A 27,530-nucleotide genomic window follows, 5' to 3' on the forward strand; every position below is an offset into this window, starting at 1 on the left:
AGACAATGGTCACCCCTCAGAATCTTAGGAGTCACTGCTGCCTCCGATCTCTGTTAGACTGTGAACACCACCACACGGAAGCAGATGACGCTGTTTTAAAAAACTGACTTTTAATCAAATGGAAGAAAATTCAGGTTTCTGAAAAGGAAAAAGGAATCCTTGAAAAATCCAGCCCAAGCCAAAATATCCCAAAATTACACATGTTCAAAAACAAAAAGAAAGAGGTGTTAGAGCAGAGAACAGAGGGGAAGAAGGGATTATGAGAAGCTAAAGAGACTAAGAGTGGGGGAGAGGGTGGGAGAAAGAAAACAACAGAAAAAATTATTGGACAATCTTTCAAAACAAAACTGAAATAATGTGACGAGAGAAAAGTGAAAATGGGTGGTGCATTTTAAAGTTTACCTGTAAAGGACTGAGGACAGAGGGAGAAAAAAATAAATTAAAAAAACTTAGCATGACAACTCCAGAACACAATAGAAGAGGAGACTGTGAAGATCATCTTGTTTGTTGATCTGATTTCACAGCTGCACACCATGCCTTCTCTGGATTTGATTTGTTTGTCGTGGCCACATCCTTGCGGGGTTTTTTTTAACAAAGAAGTCTCTCACATTCTCCTCTGCGTAGGAAAAAAGTCTTTGAACTGGTAGGAAATATGTGAAGACAAGATTTTGTTTTGCTCTTTCCCCCTCGGGCTGTTTTTGTGTTCGACCGGAGAGGTGGCATCTCTCAAGCTTTTTCATAGCCAGGTCATAGCTCGGAAGAGGAAAAAACTGAGACAGTGTTAGTTTTTGAGGAGCATAATAAAGAACACAAAATGTGCATGCAAACCCTGAATTTTTCATCTTCAGAGGAAACGGTTAAATTCATCATTATAAAAGTAGAAAAACATGGATTTTTTTTTCTCTTAAGAAACAAAGAATTTGCCTAGTATTATTTACAACTTGTAGCTTCTGTACAAAACCATATTTCACATATATTCACATCTAGCCATATGCGCTCATGTACCGGTGCCTTTTTTCAGATCTGTCAAGTGGAATAAAACAGCGCCTGGTGAGACTTTTTACCAAAAAATAATAATTAAAAATAAATTAAGAGGGTTTGCTCTGTGGCTTAGGGAGATCATCTTCTAGCTTCCTGAATCCTTATGACAATGAAGAGATGGTAACACCCAGGGCAGCAATTTCCATCATCTCCCACAATTAATCCACAGATTTCCAACTTTTTATCCTGGCAATTTCGGACTACGGGGGAAGAGACAGGGGCTCTAGCAACTCATGGATCTTGACATGAGAGGAAGGGGGTGGGGAGGAACAGATGATTGTAAATGGTGCAGAACTATTCTTCCCTGCAATCTCCTTTCCCTGTTGCTGGCAAACCCCCAAGACTCCTTAGACCGAACTCTCTGCTCTTCTGCTTCCGGTGATCTCAGATGCCATCTGATGTCCGTGGATCTTACCCTCTTCTATCCAAGTGTGTTGTGGACAGCGGGCGAAGTGGAAGAGCAAGTCCCAGCTTGCCCACAGCGGCCAACTGTTATCTGGTTTTATATACATATATACACGCACAAACACAGACATATATATCTCTCTATATATGTACATGTTAAAAACAGGCTAGAACAGGGCAGTGGGTTTTTGTTTTTTTCTGCTTTCAGAAATTGGCCAGGACCGCCAAGCTCTGCTTGCAGTCAATCTTGGTGGCGTCGGGACTAGTGTACACAAGGGACAGAGCTGCAAGGAAAGCTTGGCACTCCTCCTCGCTCTCGAAGGCCAGCTCTGACACAACGTAGGAGACCGGAAGCACCGGGCGGAAACTGAGGGAGATAAAAAAAGACACTGGTGAATGGGAAAGGGTAGCATATGAGAAACTGACAAGCAGCACATCCTGCTGGTGTGTGGCTCTTTACCTTTAGTTTACCCTGGTAATAGGTGGAAATAAAGTCAACCCGTCTTTCAAGTTTTTTTCATTCCAGTATTTCAACTGACCTCGGAATTTCAGCAGGGAGGACATACTTATGGAAGGATGGGCCTGCATATGATATATGCTGCTTGTGGGCTTGCTAGATGCTGGTTGGTCACTGAGGGAAAAGGGCTGGACCAGACAGACTTCTGGTAAGAGTTATGGGGTTTTCTTATGTTGAAAAGGGGAGAAATGGAACTACTCAAAAGGGGCTTTGAGTATCTCTGCCACCGCCACATCTCACAAAAATGAGAGATATTGAGTTTAAACTGCTTTCTACCTATTAATGGAGTGGTTCTGAAACATGGATGCTCGGGGGGGGGGGGAGGGAGTACTCTTTACAACAACTCAAGATGAACAGATTGGGATGCTTGAGAATGGAAGCTGGTATGCAATCTCTAGTAGAGATTTTTTTTTAAAGGTAGTTTGGCGAGATTTGTTTTCTCGGTATGTTTGCCGATCATGGTGCCAGTGTAATACAGTGTGATGTGCTTTTAAAAAATAATTAGTTAGCCAACCAAACCAAAAGAAACGTTGCGAGGGGTTGTTAGGGACTCTTGCTCATCATTAGAGAGCAGGAGACTTGGACTCAGAAAAAGGAAATGATGATGTCTCTTCAAGACAATAGGGACAGCATTATAGAAAATAAATAAAAGTTGTGCCTCCCATTGTAGAAAAATAACTCCGCAACAGAATCACTTTCTATGGCATTCTTGTTGGTGGCCAAGACCAATTTTTTGGAAAGCAGGACAGAGTGTATGGAAAAATACTATGTGAGCAATTAACACTTACAATTATTATTTAGAGCAAATTCACTTCTTCCTGCCTCCCTGGTCACTAATTATTCACTACCAGAGACAAGCATACAAAATAACAGATTTGATCTTTTTATCATTCACCAAACTACAGTTCCTTTCTGCACCAAAGCTACCTTGATCCAATCACCGGGGATCATCTCTACAGCGGGGTCAATCATCAGTAAAGCACCTCACCTCACCGTCTCCCTATTTTATCTACCCAAAATGTGGGAATGGAAAAAACCAAAAAGGAGAGCTACGAATGGAGAGATTGCCTCCTAACTGAAGACTGTGAGAGAACCAGGATGAATATTTAAAGCATAAAATGAAACAGCAAAGCATAAACCATGAAGGCAATCTGGGATCCACTCTGATTCTTCCCACAATCCCATATTTCCAGTCTGACTTTGGTTTGTCTAGTGGCTTATTTTACTATTTGATTTATATCTCACCTTTATACTCAAGCCAGCGTATGCAATGCTCCCGCCTCCAATTCTCCCCACAAGCACAAACCTGTGAGGGGATGTGGGCCGAGAGACTTTCCAATCACCTGCCATGCCTAAAGGAGGACTAGAACCCACAACCTGCTAGTTTCTAGCTCAGCCCCTAAACCACCTATCGTCAGGTACCCAAATAAAACTGCAGCCATTTCTTAAATAAACATTGTCTTCTAGATTCACATTTCAGAGTCAAAGATTTCTGCAAAAGAATTTGTTTTCTATCCAAGCGAATTAACAAAGTTCTAGCGACCTGGTAATGAGAGACAGCCAAGCCAGTTTATAATTAAACATCCTAAATGCTTGCCTAACTAGGCTGTAGCTACCGTACTTACCTGCCCAGGGCATAGACACCTTTCTTGAAGTTGCTAGAAAGAGTACCCCATTTGACCCACTTTTTACTACTGGACACTATTCTGGCCCCTTACCAGACATTGCAACAAAGGTGGAGTGGGAGTGGGGAAGAAGTGTGCAAGTGTGAGGCATTCCCCTCCCATTTCAACCCGAGGACAGGTTCAGCTCCACATACGTTTTGATCATGGCTTTGAGGGCCGTTTTCCTCTCTCGTTCAGCAAACTTGTCAATGAGGTAGCCAGACATGCAAGGGGCCTGGCGGTACAGACAGAAGAAACGGTGGTAATTGGAGAGGGCCCAGGCAGCTCGCAAGGCAAGGGCATGTGCCACACAAGGGTCCGTTTTCAACTCCTTTGTCAGGTATGCCAGCTCAGTTGTGATGTCTACAGGAGAGAGAAAGGCAAGTCAACCCAAAAGTCTCATGAAATAACCCATTTCTCACTTACAAGTATTCCCCAACTTATGACCACTCATTTAGCAACTATTCAAAGTTATGATAGGACGGGGCGGGGGGGGGAGCAAATTATGACTAGTCTTTGCACATGCAAAGCATCCCTATCGTTACATGATCATGACCAGGATGCTTTGCAACTGACTCACCTTTATGACAGTTTCAGTTTGTCATTCCAGGGTCACACGATCACCATTTGCAACCTTCCCAGTCAGCTTCAAAAAAGAAAAATCAATGGGGAAGCCAGCAGGGAAGGTTGAAAATTGAGATCATGTGATATCTTGCTTAATGACTGCTTAACTAATATTTTTTCCAGTTTCAATTGGGGATGTAGCTCAAGGATCACCAGTACTTTCACCATAAACTGGTGTAGGCTAAAATATATATTCTTCTTTGCTTTAAGATGTACACATGCTGGTTTTGGCCTTATTAAATCCACTTTAGTCTTTACAATTATCTCCACCAAAAGCTTCTCTAGAATTTTAAGTCTCCTAAAATGACGGATACCAGCTATTATGGGAAAAATGTTTTGAGGAAGAGATATGGAGTCTGGGAGAATCTGTACAACCACTTGGGTTAAACAGGCAAAGATCACAACCTGGCCAAAGGATTTATTAAGAGTGTATGTCAGAAATTCTTCACAACAGGAAGGATTCCCAGATGTTGAAGTAAATTCAAAGATTAGCCTCAAAAGTCTATCTCCCAACTGGCCCATTACGCACCTCCAGAGTTCTTTGTAAAAATGTAATAGAGAATACGGTAAGCAGTGAATTCTCCAACATTTCCTGGAAGATTCTCTGCATAAAGAGACTTCAACTGTGTCTGGCACTGGTTGAACTCCTCATGATCACCCTGGAAAAGATAAATCATCATTATAGAAAATATTTAAGGTGTCTCACACCAGAACTTTTGTTAGAGTACAATCTCAAATCGAGCAAGTCTGAGCTTTCTGGAAAAGTCTATTAAATTAGGAAAGGTAGAAAGAAAAAAAGAGGACGATCATCAGCAAGGACTCAATGATAGTATCAGGTCCCCATAGATCCCTATAGGAGTGGCTGCCATTCTGGCAGGAGGGGGGGGGGGCGGTGATATTTTATGATGTTCCCTAATTCTGCTCTTTACTTTGATGTATCTTCCTGGGAATGGGGGATGGGTGGGTGGGAGGGATGAACCTGGGGCCATCTGTTTTGTCTGGGTTCTTGAGAACAACTTCTTATCTTATTGCCTAAGAACAACTTATTGTCTTCTTAGCTTGAAGTTCTTACCACAACTTCACACCTGTGGATTGACTCACCTTGGAATGGACAGAGGGGAAAGGTTTCTACAACTTTTAACCTAATGTTTTCCAACAGGAATTTTAGATCCTGCCTATTCTCCTTGGTAACACTAAAGGTAAAGGCTCCCCTCGTACATATGTGCTAGTCCTTCCCGACTCTAGGAGGTGGTGCTCATTTCCATTTCAAAGCCAAAGAGCCAGCTTTGTCCGAAGACGTCTCCGTGGTCATGTGGCCAGCATGATTACACGCCAAAGGCGCACGGAACCCTGTTACTTTCCCACCAAAGGTGGTTCCTTTTTTTCTACTTGCATTTTTACATGCTTTCAAACTGCTCGATTGGCAAAAGCTGGGACAAATAACGGGAGCTCACTGCATTACGCGGCATTAGGGATTTGAATCGCCAACCTTTCTGATTGACAAGCTCAGCATCTTAGCCACTATGAAGTAAGAACTGATGGTACAGGTAGTCCTCAACTTGCAATAATTCATTTAGTGACCGTTCGAAATTACAATGGCACTGCAAAAAATGAAGTGACTGTTGTGGCATCCTCATAGGGACATGATAAAAAACTCAAGAGGCTTGGCAACTGATTCATATTTATGACAGCTGCCGTGACCTGGGATCATGTGATCACATTTTGAGATTTTTTGACATGGCCAGCCAGGTTCACTTAACAATTATATAACTAACTTAACAATTGCAATGATTCAGTTAACAACTGTGGCAAGAAATGTCATAAAATGGGGCAAAAATCACTTAGTGTCTCACCTAAGAGAAATTTTGGGGTCAACTGAAGTCTTAGTTGAGGATTACCTTTATATAATCAACAATTCAATCAAAATCTGCGCTAGGCCAAAGTTCTCTTGTATTGCCATGTAGTTATGAGTAAAACATAAAAAGTATACATTTATCTTTTTATGTTTTACTCATAACTACATGGCAATACAAGAGAACTAATTGGTCTAGCACAGATTTTGATTGAATTGTTGATTATATGAAGGTAATCCTCAACTAAGACCTCAGTGTAAATGAATACTTTTTATGCTCTCCCAAATGTAGAAGGGGCTGCAATCTTTATGACAAGTTTATCTAATATTACACTATATCTATACCGCCTTGATCCAAGAGGAACACATTCATCATAAAGAAAAATCAAATATTTTCTACAATCCTTAAAGAATATGAATTGCCTAAATATTTTGGGGATAGGAAAGTGCACGTGGTTTAAAAAAAAAAAAGGTAGGGAGATAAAGTTGTTGAATAGGACTTCCAAATCATCTCTCTAGTCATTTTCCTGTTTTGGAATCTGTGCAGTAAATTAAGTGTATTTTCAAAATTTGCCCAAGAAAATAGTTTTCCTAAAATCTAAACTAAAAACAAAGAGGGAAATGGCTCCTTCTAGATCGGATGTACACCGTGTGGAAGTACCACATGATGTAAGATGACTATTTCAATATATTTATCCAGTTTGTGGGGTTAAATCATTACAAATTCAAAACAGGGTGTTTCAATTTCAAAATAGTTCAAATGAGAACATTTTGCATGCTATTGCATTCTTTCTTCCAAAGTGTATAGATATATAATATTTATGTGAATAAGAAGTCAAATAGGGGAAGGATAGCAGTTGATAAAAATGGAGTCAAATCTGGATCCATGGAGCATTATCTTATTAGAAGATTATACTAGGTCTTACCTTCTCCAGAGCTATCCTGGCATGGGTTTCATATACTTCCACAGTGAATTCTGCACGGATTCCTTGAACCTAAACAAAGCCAAGAGAGAGATTACCAAGAATTCATATATTAGCTTGGGTGACTTGAAATTTCTACATACAGCAGAAGAAAGGAATTGGAATAGACATTCACTTAATGACTATCACAATCAACTGTAAAATTGAGTCTGTCATATGGGTGACCCACTTTACAACCATCACAATTTAGGATTCTAATGAGCAGGGCTCCATCACAATTGTATTTTAAGGATTTTCTGAAAAACCCTTTGATGATCCCCATTCAGGTATACATTAAGGGCGGATGTGAATATCTTTTACTTCCAAGGGGATATTCCAACTCTTATTTCTAAAATCTACTTGTTTTTAACCCTTCGCAATAGAAGACAACAGTTGGCAATGGTGTAGGTGAACGTAGTAAGTTTTAAATTACTGCCCCACTAATGTCATATACATGATAATCTATTTACAATTGGCTATATTTAACTAAACTAGCTATCAGGTAAATAGCAATAGCACTTAAACTTATATTCCACTTACATAGTACTTTACAGCCCTCACTAAATGGTTTACAGAATCAGTATATTGCCCCCAACAATTCGGGTCCTCGTTTTACCGACCTGGGAAGGCTGAGTCAACCTTGAGCCTAGTGAGAATTGAACTGCCAAACTGCTGGGCAGCCGGTGATGAGCAGAAGTAGCCTGCAGTACTACATTCTAACCACTGCGCCACCATGGTCCATAAAGAACCAGGGATCATTCTAACATTAAAAAATACAGTGTTTGTAGCTCATTTTCCTTTCATGACATTTGAGTTAAACTCAGAAATGGATCTGAATGTGAAAGGGATCTTGGAGTCCTAGTGGACAACCATTTAAATATGAGCCAGCCAAATATGAGACTCTAGAAAGAGTGCAGAGAAGAGCAACAAAGATGATTAGGGGACTGGAGACTAAAACATATGAAGAACGGTTGCAGGAACTGGGTATGTCTAGTTTAATGAAAAGAAGGACTAGGGGAGACATGATAGCAGTCTTCCAATATCTCAGGGTTGCCACAAAGAAGAGGAAGTCAAACTATTTTCCAAGGCACCCGAGGGTAGAACAAGAAGTAATGGGTGGAAACTAATCAAGGAAAGAAGCAACTTAGAACTAAGGAGAAATTTCCTGACAGTTAGAACAATTAATCAGTGGAACAGCTTTCCTCCAGAGGTTGTGAATGCCCCAACAGTGGAAGTCTTTAAGAAGATGTTGGATAGCCATCTGTCTGAAACGGTATAGAGTTTCCTGCCTAGGCAGGGGGTTGGACTAGAAGACCTCCAAGGTCCCTTCCAACTCTACTATTGTATTATTGTAGAAATGTCATTAAGCATGTATACATCAAAATTTAGAATGCATTCAGCTTCTGGACTCAGCTAGCAATTCAGCAATGTTTTAAATCTGGTAAAAAAAATTCTATGGCATAACTTGAAAACCTCAGATTTAGAAAATTACTGTCAATACATTTTCTGACCCTTTTTTTTTAAAAAAAAAAGAGGTGGGGGGACGGGTCACAGGAATTGTTCCAGGTTGTCAAATTTGGCTTCTTCTACCAAAGATTACTCCAATTAGTGTATAAAGCTCTGATCCAATTTAAAAACCCAATTTTATTCTAAAGTAGCTGAAGTTCCTCTAACTTCTCCACCTACAAAATGACAAGATACATTTTGGTCTAACTATCATGGTGATGGCCAGCATGAAGTGGCCACATGTGACTTAACATGGTTAAGTCTAATCATGGTTAAAAATTATAGCTCAGCATGCAAATTGTGACCATGACTTTCTGTCCCCACCAAGGCCTGAACTGGCTTACTGTAAGGTCCTGGCGGATGGATTTCATCTGCTCGCAAGCATAGGCATAATCTTGCTTCTCTTTCCAGTGGGATTTTACTGCGGATAAGGATTTTTTAAGCACCTGGGAGAAAAGAGGGAAGCAGTTTAAAGATATCTGACAAACATTAAATGATTTCTAAAACAGCTCTGGATAAAACTGGACATAGCCCAGAAAACAGAGCCTTAAAAAAAAAAGGACGAATGAAATATTTTGTACAAACAGTCATGAACTGCTGATGGAGGAATGATGACCATTGCCAAGACTGCAGGATGGCATAATTGATCTTCTGGATTAGCCTGCACTTTCTATCCAGGGAATATTCAACATGATTAACAGAATTTATATTTAACAGTTCTCCATCCTCCCACCCCCAAAAGAACACACCCAGTTTGTCATTCCCTGTCTATCTTTTTTTTAAAAAGTCAGTCTGCAATTCAGCAGACCAAGTTGGGAGATGATTGCCCATCCACCTAATTTTAAAATATGAATACTGAACAAAGCAATTCTGTAGAAGAGCGGAGTGTATGTTTGTTATGACCATAATAGGAGTAAAGGGATATATAAAGGAAGAGAAGGAGAAAGAAGAAGCAGATTTGCCCAGTCAGGTGTTCAAGAATTGAGATAGTGTACTAAGGCAGGATGGAGCGGTACCACTTCATCCTGTCTTAGTACACTATCTCAATTCTTGTACACCCGACTGGGCAAATCTGCTTCTTCTTCCTCCTCCTCCTCTTCCTTTCTTAAGACTTTTTCACATCCTATGAGAGCTTATTTCCTTGAAATCAACCCAGAACTGTATAAAGAAGCGGTCCCCCAACCTTTCCAGCTTTCTGGACCAGTGGTGGCAGGGGGAGAGAGGGATTGGTCCCGTGCAAGTAGTGAGTGAATGTGCATAGCTCCATTTAAGCAAGCAGCAGGGGCCTGCGCCCACCACTCCCACAAATGGAGCTTCACATGCATGTACATTCACCTGCTGATCACATAAGTGGAATTATGTGCATGCACACTCCCCCCCCCCCCCGTGTGGCCCAGCCCCGTGCCACAGCCCGGGGATTGGGGACCCCTAGAATAAAGGACAGGTCGAAATAGAAAACAGAAATAGAAGCAAAAACATATAGTCCTCAACTTACAACAGTTAGTTTAGTGATGTTCAAAGTTACGATGACACTGAAAAAAGTGAGTTATGATCCTTTTTCACACTTATGACCATAGCGGCCTCCCCATGGTCATGTGATTTACATTCAGACACTTGGCAACTGGTTCATATTTATAACAGATGCAGGGTCCCAGGGTCATGCGGTCCCCTTTTGTGACTTTCTGACAAGCAATGTTCATGGGAAAGCCAGATTCCCTTAACAATGGTGTTGCTAATTTAAAACTGCAGTGATTCACTTAATAAATCTGGCAAGAAAAGTTGTAAAAAGGGGCAAAACTCACTTAACGAATTTCTCTCTTAGCAACATAAATTTTGGGCTCAACTGTGGTTGTAAGTCGAGAACTACATGTACTAGGCAGGCTCTTTTTGCTTTCCCTTTGGTGGCTACTCACTGAGAGAGGCCGCACAGTGGAGGGGTCTGGAGCACAGGTGAGGCGCAGGTAATGCTTTGTGATGTCTTGGCAGGTGCCTACAATTTTCAACTCATTCCAGTCAAGGCCATCAGAGCCAAGAGCGTCCAGGGCATTGATCTGTAAGATAAGAGGTTCCAGACGCAGCTTTTTGGGATGAGCTCCGTGCTGGAAGCGTGCTGCCCTCCGTTCCTTCTTGAACTCCTTTTCAGGGTCTTCATAATCCATAGTGTTGCGTTTCCGATTTCGCTTGGGAGGACCTTGATCATGTCTAGATGGATAGAGAGAGAGAGATGGACTGGATGAGTTACTAAGACTCTTACCTAATCTCCTATGAAATATTTACGAGTGCTTGTGCAAATGTTTTTATACCAATTACTGTAATCATAGATCTGCATGATTATTACTGCTGTAATATCTGTTCACGGATTACAATTGAAACACAACATAAGCACTTCAGAGCATGAATGGATGTAGGACAATACCACAGGATGTAGAAAAAATGGGCAGAGATGGAGCCAAAAAGCTACAAGCAAAGGAACCATATTAAGAAATGCAATGAGCTAGAAAACTGAAAATTATGCCAAGAAGGTAAGAGGAACTTATGAGGTCTCTAAGAAAATGTTAAATCCGCCGTGAATCATAACTAGGAAGGGCCTGCTTATTTGAGTCCCACTTAGTGCTGGAACCTCTGATTAACGAGGACATTTAAGTTATCACTCTGTTGTATCAGGAGCTTTCTCGGCTCCGTAGGGTGCAGAGAAGTTCCTTTTTATAGAAAAATAAGGGGGGGGGGGGAGAAAGCAATTTTCCTTTCTTTAGTTCAGAATTGGCCTTCATGAGAAGTCCTCCAAAGCTTTTCCACTTCAAAGCTTTTATACAGGGACAGAATCAAGATGACATGAAGTGTTAATGCCGCTTTATCATGCCTTGGTAAGGCCACACTTGGAATATGGCATCCAGCTTTAGTTGACATGATGTAAAAATGATGTTGAGACCAGTGGTGATTTTTTTTTTACTGTGGGTTCTGTGGGTGTGGCTTGGTGGGGGTGGCAGGAGGCGGATATTGCAAAATCTTCATTCCCACCCCACTCTAGGGCCAGCCAGCGGTGGCATTTGCCAGTTCTCTAAACTACTCAAAATTTCCGCTACCGGTTCTCCAGAACCTGTCAGAACCTGCTGGATTTCACCCCTGGTTGAGACTCTAGAAAGGGTTCAGAGAAGAGCAACAAAGATGATTAGGGGGCCAGAGGCTAAAACATATAAAGAACAGTTGCTGGAACTGGGTACATATAGTCTAGTGAAAAGAAGATTTCCTGCTTGAGAAGGAGTTGGACTAGAAGATCTCCAAGGTTCCTTCCAATTGGTTGTCACAATACAAAAAAAGAAGTTGAGACTCTGGAAAGAAGAAGAGCAACGAAGATGATTAAAGGCCTGGAGACTAAAACATATAGAAGTATGCAGTGGAGTACCCCAAGGCTCTGCTTTAGGCCCAGTACTCTTCAACATCTTCATCAATGATTTGGATGAGGGAATAAATGAGGAACTCATCAAATTTGCAGATGACACCAAGCTGGCAGGAATAGCCAACACTCCAGAAGACAGGCTAAAGATACAGAAGGATCTCACAAACTTGAACATTGGGCACTATCTAATAAAATGAAATTCAATGGTGAAAAGAGTAAGGTTCTACATTTAGGCAAGAAAAACGAAATGCACAGGTATAGTATAGGTGGTACCTTGCTCAACAGTAGTAACTGTGAAAGGCATCTTGGAGTCCTAGTGGACAACCATTTAAATATGAGCCAGCAGTGTGCAGCAGCTGCCAAAAAAGCCAACATAGTTCTAGGCTGTATAAACAGAGGGATAGAATCAAGATCACGTGAAGTGGTAATACCACTTTATAATGCCGTGGTAAGGCCACAGTTGGAATACTGCATTCAGTTCTGGTCGCCACGATGTAAAAAAGATGTGGAGACTCTAAAAAGAATGCAGAGAAGAGCAACAAAGATGATTAGGGGACTGGAGACTAAAACATATGAAGAACAGTTGTAGAAACTGGGTGTGTCTAGTTTAATAGAAAGAAGGACTAGGGGAGACATGATAGCAGTCTTCCAATATCTCAGGGGTTGCCACAAAGAAGAGGGAGTCAAACTGTTCTCCAAGGCACCTGAGGGTAGAACAAGAAGCAATGGAAACTAATCAAGGAGAGAAGCAACTTAGAACTGAGGAGAAACTTCCTGACAATTAGAACAATTAATCAGTGGAACAGAAGTTGCCTCCAGAAGTTGTGAATGCCCCAACACTGGAAGTCTTTAAGAAGATGTTGGATAGCCATTTGTCTGGAACAGTATAGGGTTTCCTGCCTAGGCAGGGGGTTGGACTACAAGACCTCCAAGGTCCCTTCCAACTCTGCTATTGTATTGTATTGATTTGTTATCTGAAATCTAAAAAAACAAGACCAGAAATGTATAGAGAAGCTGGAGAAATCCCAAGACAGCTAAGCTAATCAAAATCAGAAATGACTTTTTAAGATCACATATAAGCAATTGACTTATTATACCTCTCCATAGAGCTTTACAGCCCTCTCTGAGTGTTTTACAGAGTCAGTGTATGGCCCCCAACAATCTGGGTCTTCATTTTACCGACCTTGGAAGGATGGAAGGCTGAGTCAACCTTGAGCTGGTCAGGATTGAACTCTTGGTTGTGGGCAGAGTCAGCCTCCAATACTGCATTCTGACCACTGAGCCATCACAGCTGCTCAGTATATATCTGTAGGGCCAAAACTGAAACTTCTGAAGAAATCTATGGTACCTCAAAAAAAAGCCACATCTGCTATACAAGTAATTGCACGTGTCAGTGGGAAACAATAATAAAACTGGATTAAATCTGGGCTGGGCTTCACACTTGAATTGCCAAATTCTCTAAGGCTCTTGCAGAGTAGGATTGGCATGTGCCGAGGACTTTATGCGTAACATTCCTGGATACAGCACTGCTGTTTGCTGCTTCCTCTGAGGGCCAGACAAAAACTAAAAATGTCTTACAATCACTCTTACAAGTTCTACTTCCCTATTAGCAACCAGCAATCACATCGAAGGCCCTCTCCCCATGCAACTTGCCTTTTTCCTCGCTGTGCTCTCATCCGTCCTCTATCCATGTGGCCTCCCCGCCCTCGGTTTTTCTGAGCATTCCGGCGGCCACCCAGGCGACACTCATTTCCAGAATAGGAGCTGTCAGAATCTGAATCGCTATATAAAGATGAAGAAAATATTTACCTTTGGCTGTTACATTAAACTCAAGGCCTGGTGTTGTTGCAATAAGCCTCCCCCTTCCCCCAACAAAAGCTCAATAAAATGAACAGTATTATTGGTGCTGTAAAGGGACAAGTTTCCACAAAAGATAGTCCTCAACTTAAAAACAATTTGTTTAGTGATCATTTGAAGTTACAATGGCACTGCAAAAAGTGAGTTATGACCTTTTCACTCTTATGACCATTGCAGCATCCCCATGGTCACACAATCAAAATTTAGATATTTTACTACTATTTACCACAGCTGCGTTCCAGACTCAAGAGATCTCCTTTTGCAACAACTGTTACTAATTTAATAACTGCAACATTTCACTTAACAAATGTGGCAAGGAAAGTCCTAAAATGGCACAAAACACTTAACCGATTTTGTACTTAGCAATTAATTTTGGGCTCAATTGTGGTTGTCAGTCGAGGAGTACATGTAGTCTTGGTTTGTAACTTTTTTTTTTTTTAACGGAAGATTCTACTCTAGTTTAATAGGCATGTCCTTACCAAACAGGTGAAGTTGGTCACTGGGACAAGAGGTTTAGTAAGTTCCCTGAGGATGAGCTCATTTCACAAACCCGAAAGCTTCCAAGACTTACCGTATTTTTCAGACAATAAGATGCACTTCCCCTCCCTCCCAAAAGTGGGTGGTTGTGTCTGTGTGTGTTGTAGAGCGAATATTGCCTGGGTGTGTGTGTGTGTGAGTGCAGCGCCAATCAGGTATTCTAGGCAGCGGGGATTGCCGCTGCCTATCACCACTGCCCGTTCAAACAAACGGGCCGCGGAAGCAATTATTTTCTCTCGTTTTCCTCCTCTAAAGCTAATGTGCGTCTTATAATCCGGAGTATTTTATAGTCGGAAAAAAAAGGTAAATCTCTGGTGCTGGTAACCAACTCAGATTGGATCCTGCAAAAGTATTCTGGGACACATATTTGCCTTCATTTATCAGGTGGCACTATAATCACCGTAGCTGAGCACACATATGCAGGGAATGAAGTGATAGCTCCAACATAGAACCAATGGAACTGCACGATCCAAGATAATGGTTACAAATATATTCTATTCTTTTGACCTCCCTCGTTTACCTTCTTCGGAAGTGACGACTGGGAGATCGGGATGATGACCTTGACCTAGAACGTGAATCAACACTTGAGGATGAGCTGTTTTCCTTCATGAAAACATTGCGGTTTCCAAATTTGGTGGGGAAGGCATTCCCACGAATCCGACCAGTCCCAGCTCCTCCGCTACCTCCCCCTCGCTGGGGCTGAGAATTGCCCCCACCACTCCTCTGCTGCTGTTGAGCAAGAGTTGACTGCACAGAGGCACGTGGTGGGTGCAGAGAAGACACTTCCCAGCGCTGCTGTTTTTTCTTGGGGCTTTCAGCCAAGTTGTCTCGGCCCAAGCTGTAGAAGGAATAACAGATCTGCTGAATCTAAGGAAATGAGCAAGCTGCTCACCATGGCAATTAGATCATCCATTCATTATATGCACTCTAAACTCTAAAACACACCTCAGCTAAAAAAGTGGAACATATTGTGACCTAACTCCACTAGATGCAATCAAGTCTAGTAGCCTCATTTGCCTCTTAAGGAAAATCCTTTAAAAAAAATAGAAATCTTCATTTCTGGCAAAAATGCCCATTTTGGACAACGTATTTGTTGAAATAAATAAAACAGTCAGTCACGTTTTGACCCATTAAATGACTGGCACAACTTCTGACCATAATTCAATCATGGTCATAGGTTGAGGACTACCTTTATTAAAATCTCCAATAAGTGACCATCTTTATCGCTCTCTTGGTGATCACTATCTTTTTGCCCCTTCTCGTCTTAAAAAAATGATACTACCAGGAGGGTCATATGTACAAAGCACTGAGCTAATTTGGCTTAATTTATGCACCAATAAAAAGATCAAATGCTCTCCAAATCCCGTCTCAGCCTCTGCCTGCAAAGCTACGCACCCAGGCAATGGTTCCCTGCTCCAGTCAATGGTATAGGCAGTGCCATCCTGCAGCCTGGCCTGAAGGACCTCTTTAAGCAGCTTCTCTGTGCGGTCTTTGTCCTCCTCTGACTCACAAGCTGTGAAGCAGCGCTGGACATACTCTTTCATGTCCTGTGGCCAATCTTCAGGCTTACCTGTTGAAGAACTGTATGAAAAAAGAAAACATTAAAATAGCAAGGTTCCACTAATACGTTTATTTAACTGCAATCCATACTTTAGAAATGGTTGCGATTAGTTGAAAAGAAGCTAAACAGTTTGCAAATCATGAATGAAAGCTTAACTATCTCAAGTATGCAGCTTGTTCCATTCCATCTCATTTTTTAGCACAGTATGCTCCACTTTTAAACATTTCCATACTTTCTCATTGGCCCAATTGTCATGGCAAGTCACAGGCAAATTGGCTGAGATTCAACCACCAATCTGAATAACTCTCCTAGGGCCTTACAAGGTGTTACCGGTAGTCCCTGACCCAGGACCTCTATTGAGCCCAACATTTCTATTGCTACGTAAGACAGTTGTTGATTGTTTCCTTAATTTTACTACCTTTCTTGTCACAGTTGTTAAGCGAATCACTGCAGTTGTTAAGTTAGAAAGGTGGTTGTTAAGCAAATCTGGCTTCCCCATTGACTTTGCTTGTCTGAAGATCAGAAAATGTAATCACATGACCCTGGGATTCTACAACCATTACAGTTGCCAAGTGGCTGGTTTTGATCACATGACTATGGGGGATGCTGAAAGGGTCAGAAGTGTGAAAAGCGGTCATAAGTCACTTTTTTCAGTACTGCTGTAACTCTGAACGGTCACTACACGAATGGTTGCAAGTCGAGGACTCCCTGTATTTCTTAACCAACAAACACAATTGCCATGAACCCTGACTCTTAGCATCCAAACATGCAGGCATGGCAGCACTAATTTTCCTGCTTCTGTCCTCTTGACATTACTCCTTCCCTCCCAGTGCATCACAACCTATCTAATGAGAAAGAGGCATCCTTCAAAAGGCTACTGCCACATTATCACAATCATTCCCCTGGATGTGAGGGATGCTCTTATACAATTTTCAAACATCCTAACAGTACCCGCACATGGCTTTATTCCATACTTGTACTTTTCATTTAGCTAGCTGCTAAGTGACCATTCAAAATTACAACAGATGCCCAAAAGGAGCAACCTAAGTATGGAAATCTGAACCCCAGCCACATCACCATATTTTGAGTGTTTGGCAAACGGCTCACTCTTATGGCTGGCTGCAGGGTTCAAAGTGACCACGGTTTACAATGTCATTTGCTGGTTTTTCAGCAAAACTATTCACAGGGAATACATTGAGTAGTTCTTTTGAACACTACGTTCACTTTACAAGCACTGCATAAAAGTAAAACCTTGTCAGTCATGTGGATGCATCCAACTTACAACCATCATGACTTACGAAGGAAATTCTGGGCTTCACTATGGTCGTATATTGAGAATTACTTGATGGATCACCTGGTGGTATCAACTATGACCCTTACACTCCACTGGAAAAGGCTCTACTTCCTAATATCCCTCAACAAGAACACACAATTTCCATAGCAATTTCACCATACCTGAAGTACCACCAGTTTGGCCCCTCACCCAAAATATGCCAGAAAATCAGCCAGCTAAGATGACTCAAGGATGGGTTATATGCTAACATACTGTGATAACCAAAAGAAAAAGCACCAGTATTTTGAGGCTTCTCCTTACTTGGCTGGCACAAGTTCAGATTGTGATGCAGCAATCCCTAGTGCACTTTTAAATAAATTTCCAATGAGCAAAATCCAATATATTTTATTTACATTATATTTATATTATTCGGACTCTAAAAGCTTTAAGAATGAGAAACAGCAAGTGATTGCTTCCCAATAGGATTATTGAAAAAAAAATCCTCCCCCCCCCCCAGTCTGGGATTTGCCCAGTGCTTCATCTGAATTCTTTCACTTTACTAAAGCATGATAAACTCTCTATTCAAAGACAAAGAGACAAGAAGGGAGGAAAGTTTTTAGGACATTCCCACATTTTGTTCCCACACCAAATTATTATCAATTTTGGTCCTCTATACTTATTTTATCATTGCTTAAACTCCAAGATGTAAACTGCATGGAGTTACCTGGGTCATTTGGGCTGCAAAATAAATAAATGAGAAGAGAGGAAAGTTGCAAACCTGTGATTGTGACGTTTCTCTGAATTCTGCTGGGAGGCAAAGTTTGGATGCTGCTGCTGCTGTTGCTGTTGCTGCTGTTGCTGTTGCTGCTGCTGCTCCAAAGAGCTGAAGTTCTGATTTGTTACTACAAAGGGACGCTTTGGAAGGTTGAATTTTAGACCACCAGAGCCAGGCGCTTCTGTTTATAAAAATAAAAAGAGAATTCATAGGTGTGTATAATGCATAATTAAAAAAAAAACCTTTCCAAACTATAGCCTATCTCTCTCCCTCTCTAAATTTACAGATAATCTTCCCCTGAAGAGAAGCAGAGGCACCGAGGGTTATTTTAACGGATTTTGATACTCCCAAAATTTGAGACAGCATATGTGAGGAAGCAGCCGTATGCATTTACAAATGCCCCTATGACAGTACCAAGAGCATTTTTGTGCATTTTCAAAAACATTAAAGGATGATATAAGGTACCATTTCAATTTTAAGCCATACATAACTCTTGCTAAAAACTCTTGACACAAAGGCAAGAACCTAGTCTTAGCACCAACAAAATGGACCGAATCCACAGAGCATCTCACATGAATGAAAGGTTTTCCACTTGCCCACTGAAATGCATAAATTCATACCAAACTCCTATTCCATTATATCCTCCTTTATCGATTTATTAATCAGCTTTTCTCTATTCCCGTTCTTAATGTTGAGCTAACAATAACAACAAAATCATGATTCTCGAATCTGGACGTTTTGCTGCTTGAATTTGACAACATATTCTTGGCGATATACTAAGATGCATGAGGCTATTTATGTCTTGCAGGATATCCACTATATCTTTGGGGGACTAAAATGTCAGCAGCAGGGAAGCCCCAATCATGATGCTGTTTCCCAAAGCCCAAATAAGATTTCCAAGTTCAGTAAAGGAGAACCTTTTGCACCACTGTCCAACAGAAATGAGGGGGGACTATGTATGCCCAGTGCCAACAATTACTCTTTTAATCCATAACAGAAACATGATGTGAATCAAAGGTGGTTTAATATCCCTTCTTGAAGAGTCAGTAATTCTTTAAAAGATGGATATTATTTATTCTGCATTAGAGAACATTCTCGATTTGACAGCTGAGCTACATTTGTTACAAATGGCTTGGCAACTCTTTCTATGGGCTCAATCCAACAAATGAATGAAAACTCCATTTTGAGTATGACACAGGAAGCTAAGCATTTCAGAGGAATTTCTCTTTCCATCTCCCTGTATGCTAATAAATCTCAAAGGAGAAATTATTTCATTAAAGCAAATGCCAGTTTCAACTATGCCAAACCGAATGGCATAACACCAGAAGCCGGAAATAATGCTTCCTCCAGCTACTGACAACTCCCCTTCCAAATAACAAAGTCCATGAAAATGCTTTGCCTTCCTTTCCTGAAGGCCTATCTAGGCCCCTCCACCTCTACTCCCAGAAGCTCACGTTTCATGCGATTCCACAGCTGCTGTCCTTTCTTGGGCTTGGCTGCTTCCTGGTAAGAATGCTGCTGCTGCTGTTGCTGCTGCTGCTGCTGCTGGTTATAGGAGGCACTTGACTGGTTTGACTGAGAGTGCAACCCTCCAGCAGCAGCACCCTGCTGCTGCTGTTGCTGCTGCTGCTGCTGCCCCCCAGGGCCCATGGGTAGGTTGCTATGCTGTGAAGGGTGGTTGGGATGCTGCATAGGGGACTGCGGCGCGTTAGAGATTTGCATTTGCTGAGGCTGGCTTGAGTACGACATCCCTCCGTCTTCCATGCCTGGGACTGGAGGCTAGAGAAAGGAGATTTGTGCCATTATTACCTCTGCCAGCCCCATTTTTAAAAAGTTAAAAGCAGAGAGCTTACGGTGGAGTTGGGGGGGCTAATTCAATCCCTCTCTCTTTTATGTAAGTTGATATAAAGATGGACTTCTGTACTGTTACATTAAAGCCCCCATTTTCTGTGACTATCAGATACAATGGCTGGGGACATGAGAAATACAGTACAATGCCCCGAGGACCACAAACTCTTCCACTTGTTTACTCAAATAATTTACTTCTTTCTCTAAAACCAAAGATTATTTTAAAATCCTGCTTTTATTGTTTTTATAAACAGCTGAAGGTAGCAAATCATCTATTTTATTCACAACCACCGAGATTGTACTGAGAGAGAGAGAGAGGCCCAAGGTGGCTTAATCAATTTTCATGCAGAACTCCATCTCCTGGTTTTCAAGCCAGCACTTTAACCTCTTAACCAAACTGGTCCTCATTTTTCATAATTCCAAAGTGTCTGCTCTCTGCCATCAGTGCAAGAAGAAATTAGAAACTGCACTGACGACACAGGATTAGAATGCAGTATTGCAGGTTAATTCTGCTCACAGCCTGGAGTTTGATCCCGATGGACTCAAGGTTGACTCAGCTTTCCATCCTTCTGAGGTCAGTAAATAATTATTGGGGGCAACATACTGACGTTTTAAATTGACCAGAGTGCTATAAAGTGCTATTGGGGCACTACTGGGGTGATATATAAGTCTACATGCTATTCGTATTGCATTGCTTTGTTTAGCTTCCGGATTCACAAGCTTATTTTTATATGTCATCGTTATCTTCCATTAGACTTCATTATCTTAAACCATCATCAGATGCTGCTGAAGCAACAGAATTGAGAAGGCAAATTATATCCCCATATTGTACAGTATACAATTGTCTGCTCATCAACTGCATGCACCAAGATGACATTACAACCAGAAAATCTGCTCATCAATTGCACTCACAGAGCCAGCATTACAGCCAGAAACCTTTAGGAAAGTACCAGAAAAATCAAATCATCTCACTACTTGGCCATCTCTTCTTAATAAGGTAGTACTGAGAATTTCTGAGATGAAGTTTGAACCTTTTGTGATTGGATTTGTGTATTTACAGTATATCCTGACCTCACTCCCCCCATAAATAGGGGATTTCTTCTATTTCTTAAAATAGAAGAAAAGCAGTATTTAAATAAAGTGAAATATATTACCTGGCTCATACTCCCTTGATGCTGCCCAGGAACTGGTGGCTGTTGGGTGGTTGGGGAATAAGACCCTGAAACACCATATTGCCCAGAACCATATCCAGAGTAAACATTTTGCTGGGAAGGCAAATCATGGATTCAGATCAGTGAAGGGATACTATTCACAATAGGCAGTATAAACTTTTTGTATAAAAGCAGGAGCTAACTGGGTTTCTTGCCTGGATTCTATTTAGTGAATTTCTGATACTTCTGACATCTCAGTCTTTGTACAACCTTTATGGAACTTCTGCATTTGTCTCATATATGTACAGTACAGTCCTGTGCTTAAGCCATTTTGCTTCTCTCTTGTGAGCAGCTTTTTTCACAAGTTTATAAGTTCTGCTCTGTGACTTAATTGATTCTTAGAACCCTCTGCCCCCCCCCCTGCAAGGCTGCCTGAAATTGGCAAGACCTGAATCAGTTACATACCCAAGAATTTTGCCCCCCAAGTCTCTCTCTAGGAAACAGCAAGAATTAGTGCCTTCCTCTCAATGTGTATTCCCCATTGTGTCCCTGTATTCCAAAGGGTGGGGGAGGAAGGAAAAGGTTCATTCCATGAAGTGATATCCTTGCGATTTGGGCTTACCCAGCAGGACAACCCCCCCCCCCCCACTCCCGTGAATATACTCAGGGTCAATTTCTGAATAAACATTTGCTAATAGACTTGTTGTCATTCTGGTGTCTTTTTTGGTGTTCCCATTTTTTGGTATCCATCCTGCAAATCCTAAACTATGTTTTGGCACACAAATAAGTGCCAAGGAGAATCTATTTGCTTTCATCACATTATGTGAACATTTTGGGATCGTTCTATTAAAAATGTAGAGTTGCATAACCGAATTTTCTCTGGAAAATTCTGCCTCGCCTCATTTATTCTACAGTAGTACACAAGTAGTCCTCGACTTATGACAACTGAGCCCAAAATTTATGTTGCTAGGTGAGAAATTTGTTAAGTGAGTTTTGCCACATTTTAGGACCTTTTCTTGCCACATTTGTTAAGTGAATCGCTGCAGTTGTTAAATTAGTAACACCATTGTTAAGTGAATCTGGCTTACCCACTGACTTTGCTTGTCAGGTCACAAAAGGTGATCACATTTCCCTGGGACACTGCAGTTGTTAAATTAGTAACACCATTGTTAAATGAATCTGGCTTACCCACTGACTTTGCTTGTCAGGTCACAAAAGGTGATCACATTTCCCTGGGACACTGCAACAGTGATAAATATGAACCAGTTCTCAAGCATTTGAATGTTAATCACATGATCTTGGGGATGTTGCAATGGTCATTAGTGTGAAAAATGTTCAGTGCCATTGTAACTTCAAACAATCATTAAACGAACTGTTGTAAGTTGAGGACTACCTGTATTCTACTTTTACAAGACTTGAATCCCTAATTTAAGACATTCTAAAGGGACCTTATGAATTAGCCAAAGCCAAATGCTATTACTTACCATAGGATAATAGTAATTATAAGGGTATAGATAATTGTATTGTTGATACCACTGGTAGTATTGCTGTTGCTGCTGCAGGGATTCCCCTTGCTGTGCTGAGTACTGTAAAAATAGAAGTGAGTCATGAACTGATCAAAATGCTTCCACCCACTGCTATAAAGTGAAAATAAGAGAACTTGTGTAACAAGTTGAAACCTTTTCCTCTGATTGATTTCAGGATGGCAGATCCTGTGGCAGCCCAGTGCTTAAAAATCCCCAAAATGCAGATTTTAAAGCCGTTTTACAGAATATAGAAGTTCTCCTCTTTTTACATAGTCCCCAATTTAAAAAAAAAAAAACAGTGTGTTGCATCATCTCCAAGAGATACATCAATAGAATACTGGCATTAACTTCATTCATTTCCAGCTTCCCCACTTAAGACTCCTCAGAATTCAGATTGTGAACAGAATTTGGTTTCTTATTGATTCTGAAATCCCAGGTTATCAATAAACAAAATGAAGTAAATTTTAATCCCAGTTTAAATGACCAAGGTTCATTCAAACAATTGTATGTCTTCAAATTTAAGATGCAAACAGTAATGCAAGGGCATCTAAAGAATCAATGGCTCCCTCTTACCTGTGCATTAGCTTGACCATTGGTGGCCCCTTTACTGTTGCCAGAAGCAGCTGCAGCATTGGCCTTGCTAATATTAGCCAGTGCTTGCCGAGCCTTCTCCCATTCGGGGTTCTCATGCATTGGGCCTTCCATCCCGTTTTCTCTGGTGCTTGCAGTACCCAAGTTGTACTGTGAAACCCTATAAAATAGAAGATGAAATAGATGAAAAAGAAAAAAGAAATTTGCCAGGACTTTTATTCCCATTATCATTGAAACCACATCTTCAACTTTCCGATGTGTTTGTCTTCAGTTTTTCAGAACTCACTGCCCAAGAGTTTCAACAAGAACAGCTAGTAAATTTAATTTGAACTCAGGTTCAGTCTAATTGAGCATTGTTTTTCAGCTCCTGAGTCATCACAGAAAATCCATCTACATAAACACCAGCTATTATGACTTTAGAGCTTGCTAAAGAATAGTTTCAAATCAAGTCGAGAAAAAAGTGACGCAGGAAGAGATTCTGTTTCATTAGCTTCACATGATTACAAGAGTAAAAATTATGCTTCTCTGCTCATGGACCTTAACCATTATATAATGCCAACTCAATTATACCTGTCAACCCAGAATCTGTTTTAACATTTATAACCTCTTTACTTTGTTCTCCATATAGTATACTTCAAATTAATTAATTGTGAAACCAGCTTTCAGATCAATAAATTTCTGACAGTTCAGTTATCAATTCTAGTCACATTGAAAATTTTCATAAGTATGCCTATACATTACAGGTACTCAACTTACAACCATTCATTTAGTGACTGTTTAAAGTTACAACGGCAAGGAAAAAAGTGGTTTATGACTGTTTTTCTATATTTACAACCATTTCATTTCCCTGTGGTCACATGATCAAAAATTGAGCCCTTAGCAACCGGCATGTATTTATTATGGCTGCAGTGTCCTGGGATCATGTGATCACCTTTTGTGATCTTCTGAGAAGCAAAACCCATGAGGGAGCCAGATTCACTTAACTCCTCATTGCTAGATCAACAACTGCAGTGATTCATTTAACAACTGTCACAAGGAAATGGAGCAATGGTCACTTAACAACGACCTTGCTTAGCAATAGAAACTTTGTAGTTGTAAGTTGAAGATTACCTATATAAACTTTTTTAACCAAGCTGTCATTACTCTTTTCCTACATTAGGGCCTAGGATATTAGACTGAAACTCCCAGTATCATTCACCATACTGACTGCCATTGGAAGGCCAGACACTGCCCACTTGTGATTCAAAAACTTTGTGAAAAATGACATTACAGTAATATTCCTGTTTACTTCATTTTTATGATGCACATTTCTCAGGTACGTCAGAATAATTTTTTTAAAAAATGAGACAGTAATTTTAGATTATTTCTAGAACACAACCAGTTGCATATTCCACTGATCCAGAATTCTGGGATTTTAACCTCATCTTAAATGAGCAACATGCTTTTCCTGCCAGGAAGAATGAAGTGCCTTCTGTGCTGTTTTAGTATTATGCACTGAGAAATTTGACTTCTCCCATTAGCAAAATGTGTTTAGTCACTCCAACTGGCAAGCCTAAGCAGTTTTGCTCAACTAATGTCAAGGCATACTTTTTTCTTAGTTTCACAATTCGCCCCCTTTACAACATATGTTGTGGTAAGTTTGTCAGGTGACACAAGATAAGATTTTGTTTTTTAAGAATTAGAATTTTTATTCATATATGTGAACAATGCTACAAAAATAGTTTTACATTTAATATTAAGAATCTGAAAAAGGTTCTTTTTATATATATACAAGTTGAGAGCCTGCCCTCTTATTATGTTCTGGTGATGGGAGTAACTTTAAGAGTGTTAGCTTAATGCTTAGCTGCCTTACAATCAAATTCTCAGGACAGCTCACAATAAAAATAAGAACAAATTAAAGCTGCCTATATATCACAAAAAAGTAAAAAATAAAATGATCAATAATCATGCAAATTTTACCAAGACAAAATGACAACAAAATTTCAACATTATTTGCCCAATAATAAATTTTTATCAAGTAATGAATGAGCCAAAACCAATACTCACTCACATCTGATGGCTAAAATAGTTATTTAACCTATCCTTCTACCATGATATCTTGATGGTCAACTACAGCAAGACCTATAAGCTTGTGATATCATCAGCATTATGATGTCATAAGCAGAATGTTAATTTCAACTTGAATCAAGTTTAAGAAAGTGGTTTTGCTTTGAATTTTGTTACAAATACTGCTTTTTAAATTAATACAAATACACTGTTTCCATTCCTTGTCAAAAAACTCAAAAATCAGATAATTCTCACGAAATCACTCTTTGAAGATATGAACACACCTTTAGCTAAGACTACATTAACTCAGAAAGCTGTTGTAATTACAAATCTTTATTGATGAGATTTTTTTTACTCTATATGATCTGTTATTTCCAATATCTAATTTATAAAGTCCTAAAATATTTTATCTAACTTTAATTACTTTGCTTATTTAAAAATCCACATAGTCTAACCCAAATCCAAGGAAGTGCATTAGTTTTAAAGCAGGGGTGTCAAACTCGCAATCTGAATGCATCACACGCTTGCCACGCCCATCCCTGGTTTAGCGAAGGGGGGGAAAGTTGTGATACGTCATGCTGACGTGTCATCACAAGTTTGACACCCATGTTTTATAGTCTTTTATAACAGAAACCAAAAGAATTAACTTCAGGGAACATGTTTATATTATTGAATATACATGCTTTATCTTTTAACATGTAAAAGGCAGTTAACCTCTAGAAAAGTTAGATCAGCTCTATAGGTTAGCAGCAACTAAAATATAAGTTTAGATAACAATAAAAAAGCAAATCCAAATTGCTTACAGAAATGAGTAGATCTGAAAAATTTGGAAGAAATTACATTAATTTTTTTCAAAACCTTATAAACAAGTCTGAAAGCACAACTCTTTTAAAAAAAACAGTTAAATTGAAACCCAAAGACTAATCATTCCTGATTAGTGTAACAAAATTTACTGCATTTACTAAAGATGCTGCAATGATTATTCCTTTTACCCCAAACCTCCTACCCTTGGGAATTTCATAGGAGTTCCTATCAAAAAAGTCAACGTCACAATTCAGTAGCCTTGCCCTCCCATAAGTACAAACAGATGCAGTTGCTTTTCTTCCCTCTCCCTCAGTTTTAGTTTGACTGTGATATTATCAGTTGTAGGTTAGAATCCTCACTTTAGAGATACAGAAGAAAAATCCAATACCTAGTATCTTTCAATTCAGAAGTGAATAATTTGTATTTCAAAAGATGTTGTTGTACCAGCAGCCATTACAGCAGGTGGGAGTTGGTCCATCAACATCTAGATTTGTTGCCTATCTTTAATTACAACATGGAAAGAGGTTAATGTGCTTTTAAAAACAAACACCCACTTAAAAAACAGTACATCACTTCACATAAACAATGCCAAGTTATAAGGCTTTGCTAGTAGACATGTATTTTAAATCGGCTCAGCCGTACCCAAATCTCTCCCCTTCATCACAGGCTGAAATTAAAATAAAAGTGTGCAATCACCATTCTGAAGAATGCTGGTCCCCTATATTGGCAGCCATAATCTAATTTGTGGAAGAAAGCAACTGTAGGGATCGAATGGTTGCAATTCCACAGCCTGGCAAGGTGTCTTTTCTTCCTTCTTCTTCTTCCACAAGTAGAGGCCAAAGAAAGGAAATTAACCAGGGAACAGGCACATCTCAAGATCGTGGGTACACCTGTATAGCACACCTCCTGATGCCCCTTTTAATCATAGGGCAAGCCAATCACTCAAGAGCCTCGGGAACTTCAGATTTCTCAACTAGTAAGCCAAGGGACCCCCCCTCTTCCAGCTTCTTCCAACAAAGCGAGATGCTATGTAGGTATCACCCCGCGTTTTTTTATTCTTTGCGCCCCCCCCCCCGTTTGTAATTACATCATACCTGAGGCCCTTCTATAGTGTAACATTCTCTCCCCGCTGTCTGAGGCATTAAAGGCTAAGATTCCCCCACCCTCAGGCCCCAAAAGCTTCACCCACAACTCTCTTCCTTGGCAGCAGACCCCGCCGCCCACCCTTCCCTGCTACCCCCTCTCAGCGCCCCGAAAAAAGACTCCCACCAGAAATTACTCTCTCGCTGCCTGCATACCACAGGCACCCCCTGCACGAGCGGCACTTACTCCGGGCAGTCTCACTGCCCTCGCCCACCCACTCCCCACTTCTTCCTCCTCCGCCCCTCAGCCTAACGGAAGGAGCGCTCAAAGCCCCGGCCGCCTCGCCCCCCTCGTGGCAAAAGAAGGCCACGTCCTGGCGCCACAGTCCGAAGCAGCCCCGCAGGTTTCGTCGGCTCGAGTACGGAACAGAGGAGCCCTAGCGCTTCCCAAAATGGCGCCCGCTGACTCTTCCCTTCCTCTCCCCCGTCTCAGCTACCAGACTCCTTCCTT

At 40.7% G+C, this 27,530-nt stretch overlaps 1 protein-coding gene across 1 annotated transcript; it reads right to left on the reverse strand.

Annotated features, from left to right (window-relative positions):
• Positions 1–90: 90 nt before the first annotated feature.
• LENG8 (leukocyte receptor cluster member 8) lies at positions 91–27,530 on the reverse strand. The gene is made up of 15 exons (XM_081932033.1): positions 26,634–27,530; positions 23,070–23,247; positions 22,455–22,556; positions 20,974–21,084; positions 19,426–19,750; positions 17,975–18,152; positions 15,758–15,943; positions 14,883–15,200; positions 13,622–13,750; positions 10,485–10,773; positions 8,916–9,017; positions 7,030–7,098; positions 4,781–4,910; positions 3,783–3,990; positions 91–1,813 (listed from the first exon to the last, which is right to left on the reverse strand). The coding sequence occupies exons 1-15, from the start codon at positions 26,669–26,671 to the stop codon at positions 1,651–1,653; spliced, it is 2,526 nt and encodes an 841-aa protein (XP_081788159.1). The 5' UTR covers positions 26,672–27,530; the 3' UTR covers positions 91–1,650.

This window comes from Natrix helvetica (genome assembly GCF_964273705.1).
Source record: "Natrix helvetica genome assembly, chromosome: Z".
Classification (NCBI taxonomy): domain Eukaryota; kingdom Metazoa; phylum Chordata; class Lepidosauria; order Squamata; family Natricidae; genus Natrix; species Natrix helvetica.

Excerpts from the sequence above, each read along its gene's own strand:
- LENG8 (XM_081932033.1), bottom strand. The coding sequence starts at position 26,671 with ATGGCTGCCAATATAGGGGACCAGCATTCTTCAGAATG. Across the intron at positions 21,085-22,454 it reads ATAATTACTATTATCCTATG|CAAAATGTTTACTCTGGATA; the intron begins GTAAGTAATAGC and ends TTGCCTTCCCAG. Across the intron at positions 4,911-7,029 it reads CCAGGATAGCTCTGGAGAAG|GGTGATCATGAGGAGTTCAA; the intron begins GTAAGACCTAGT and ends TATCTTTTCCAG.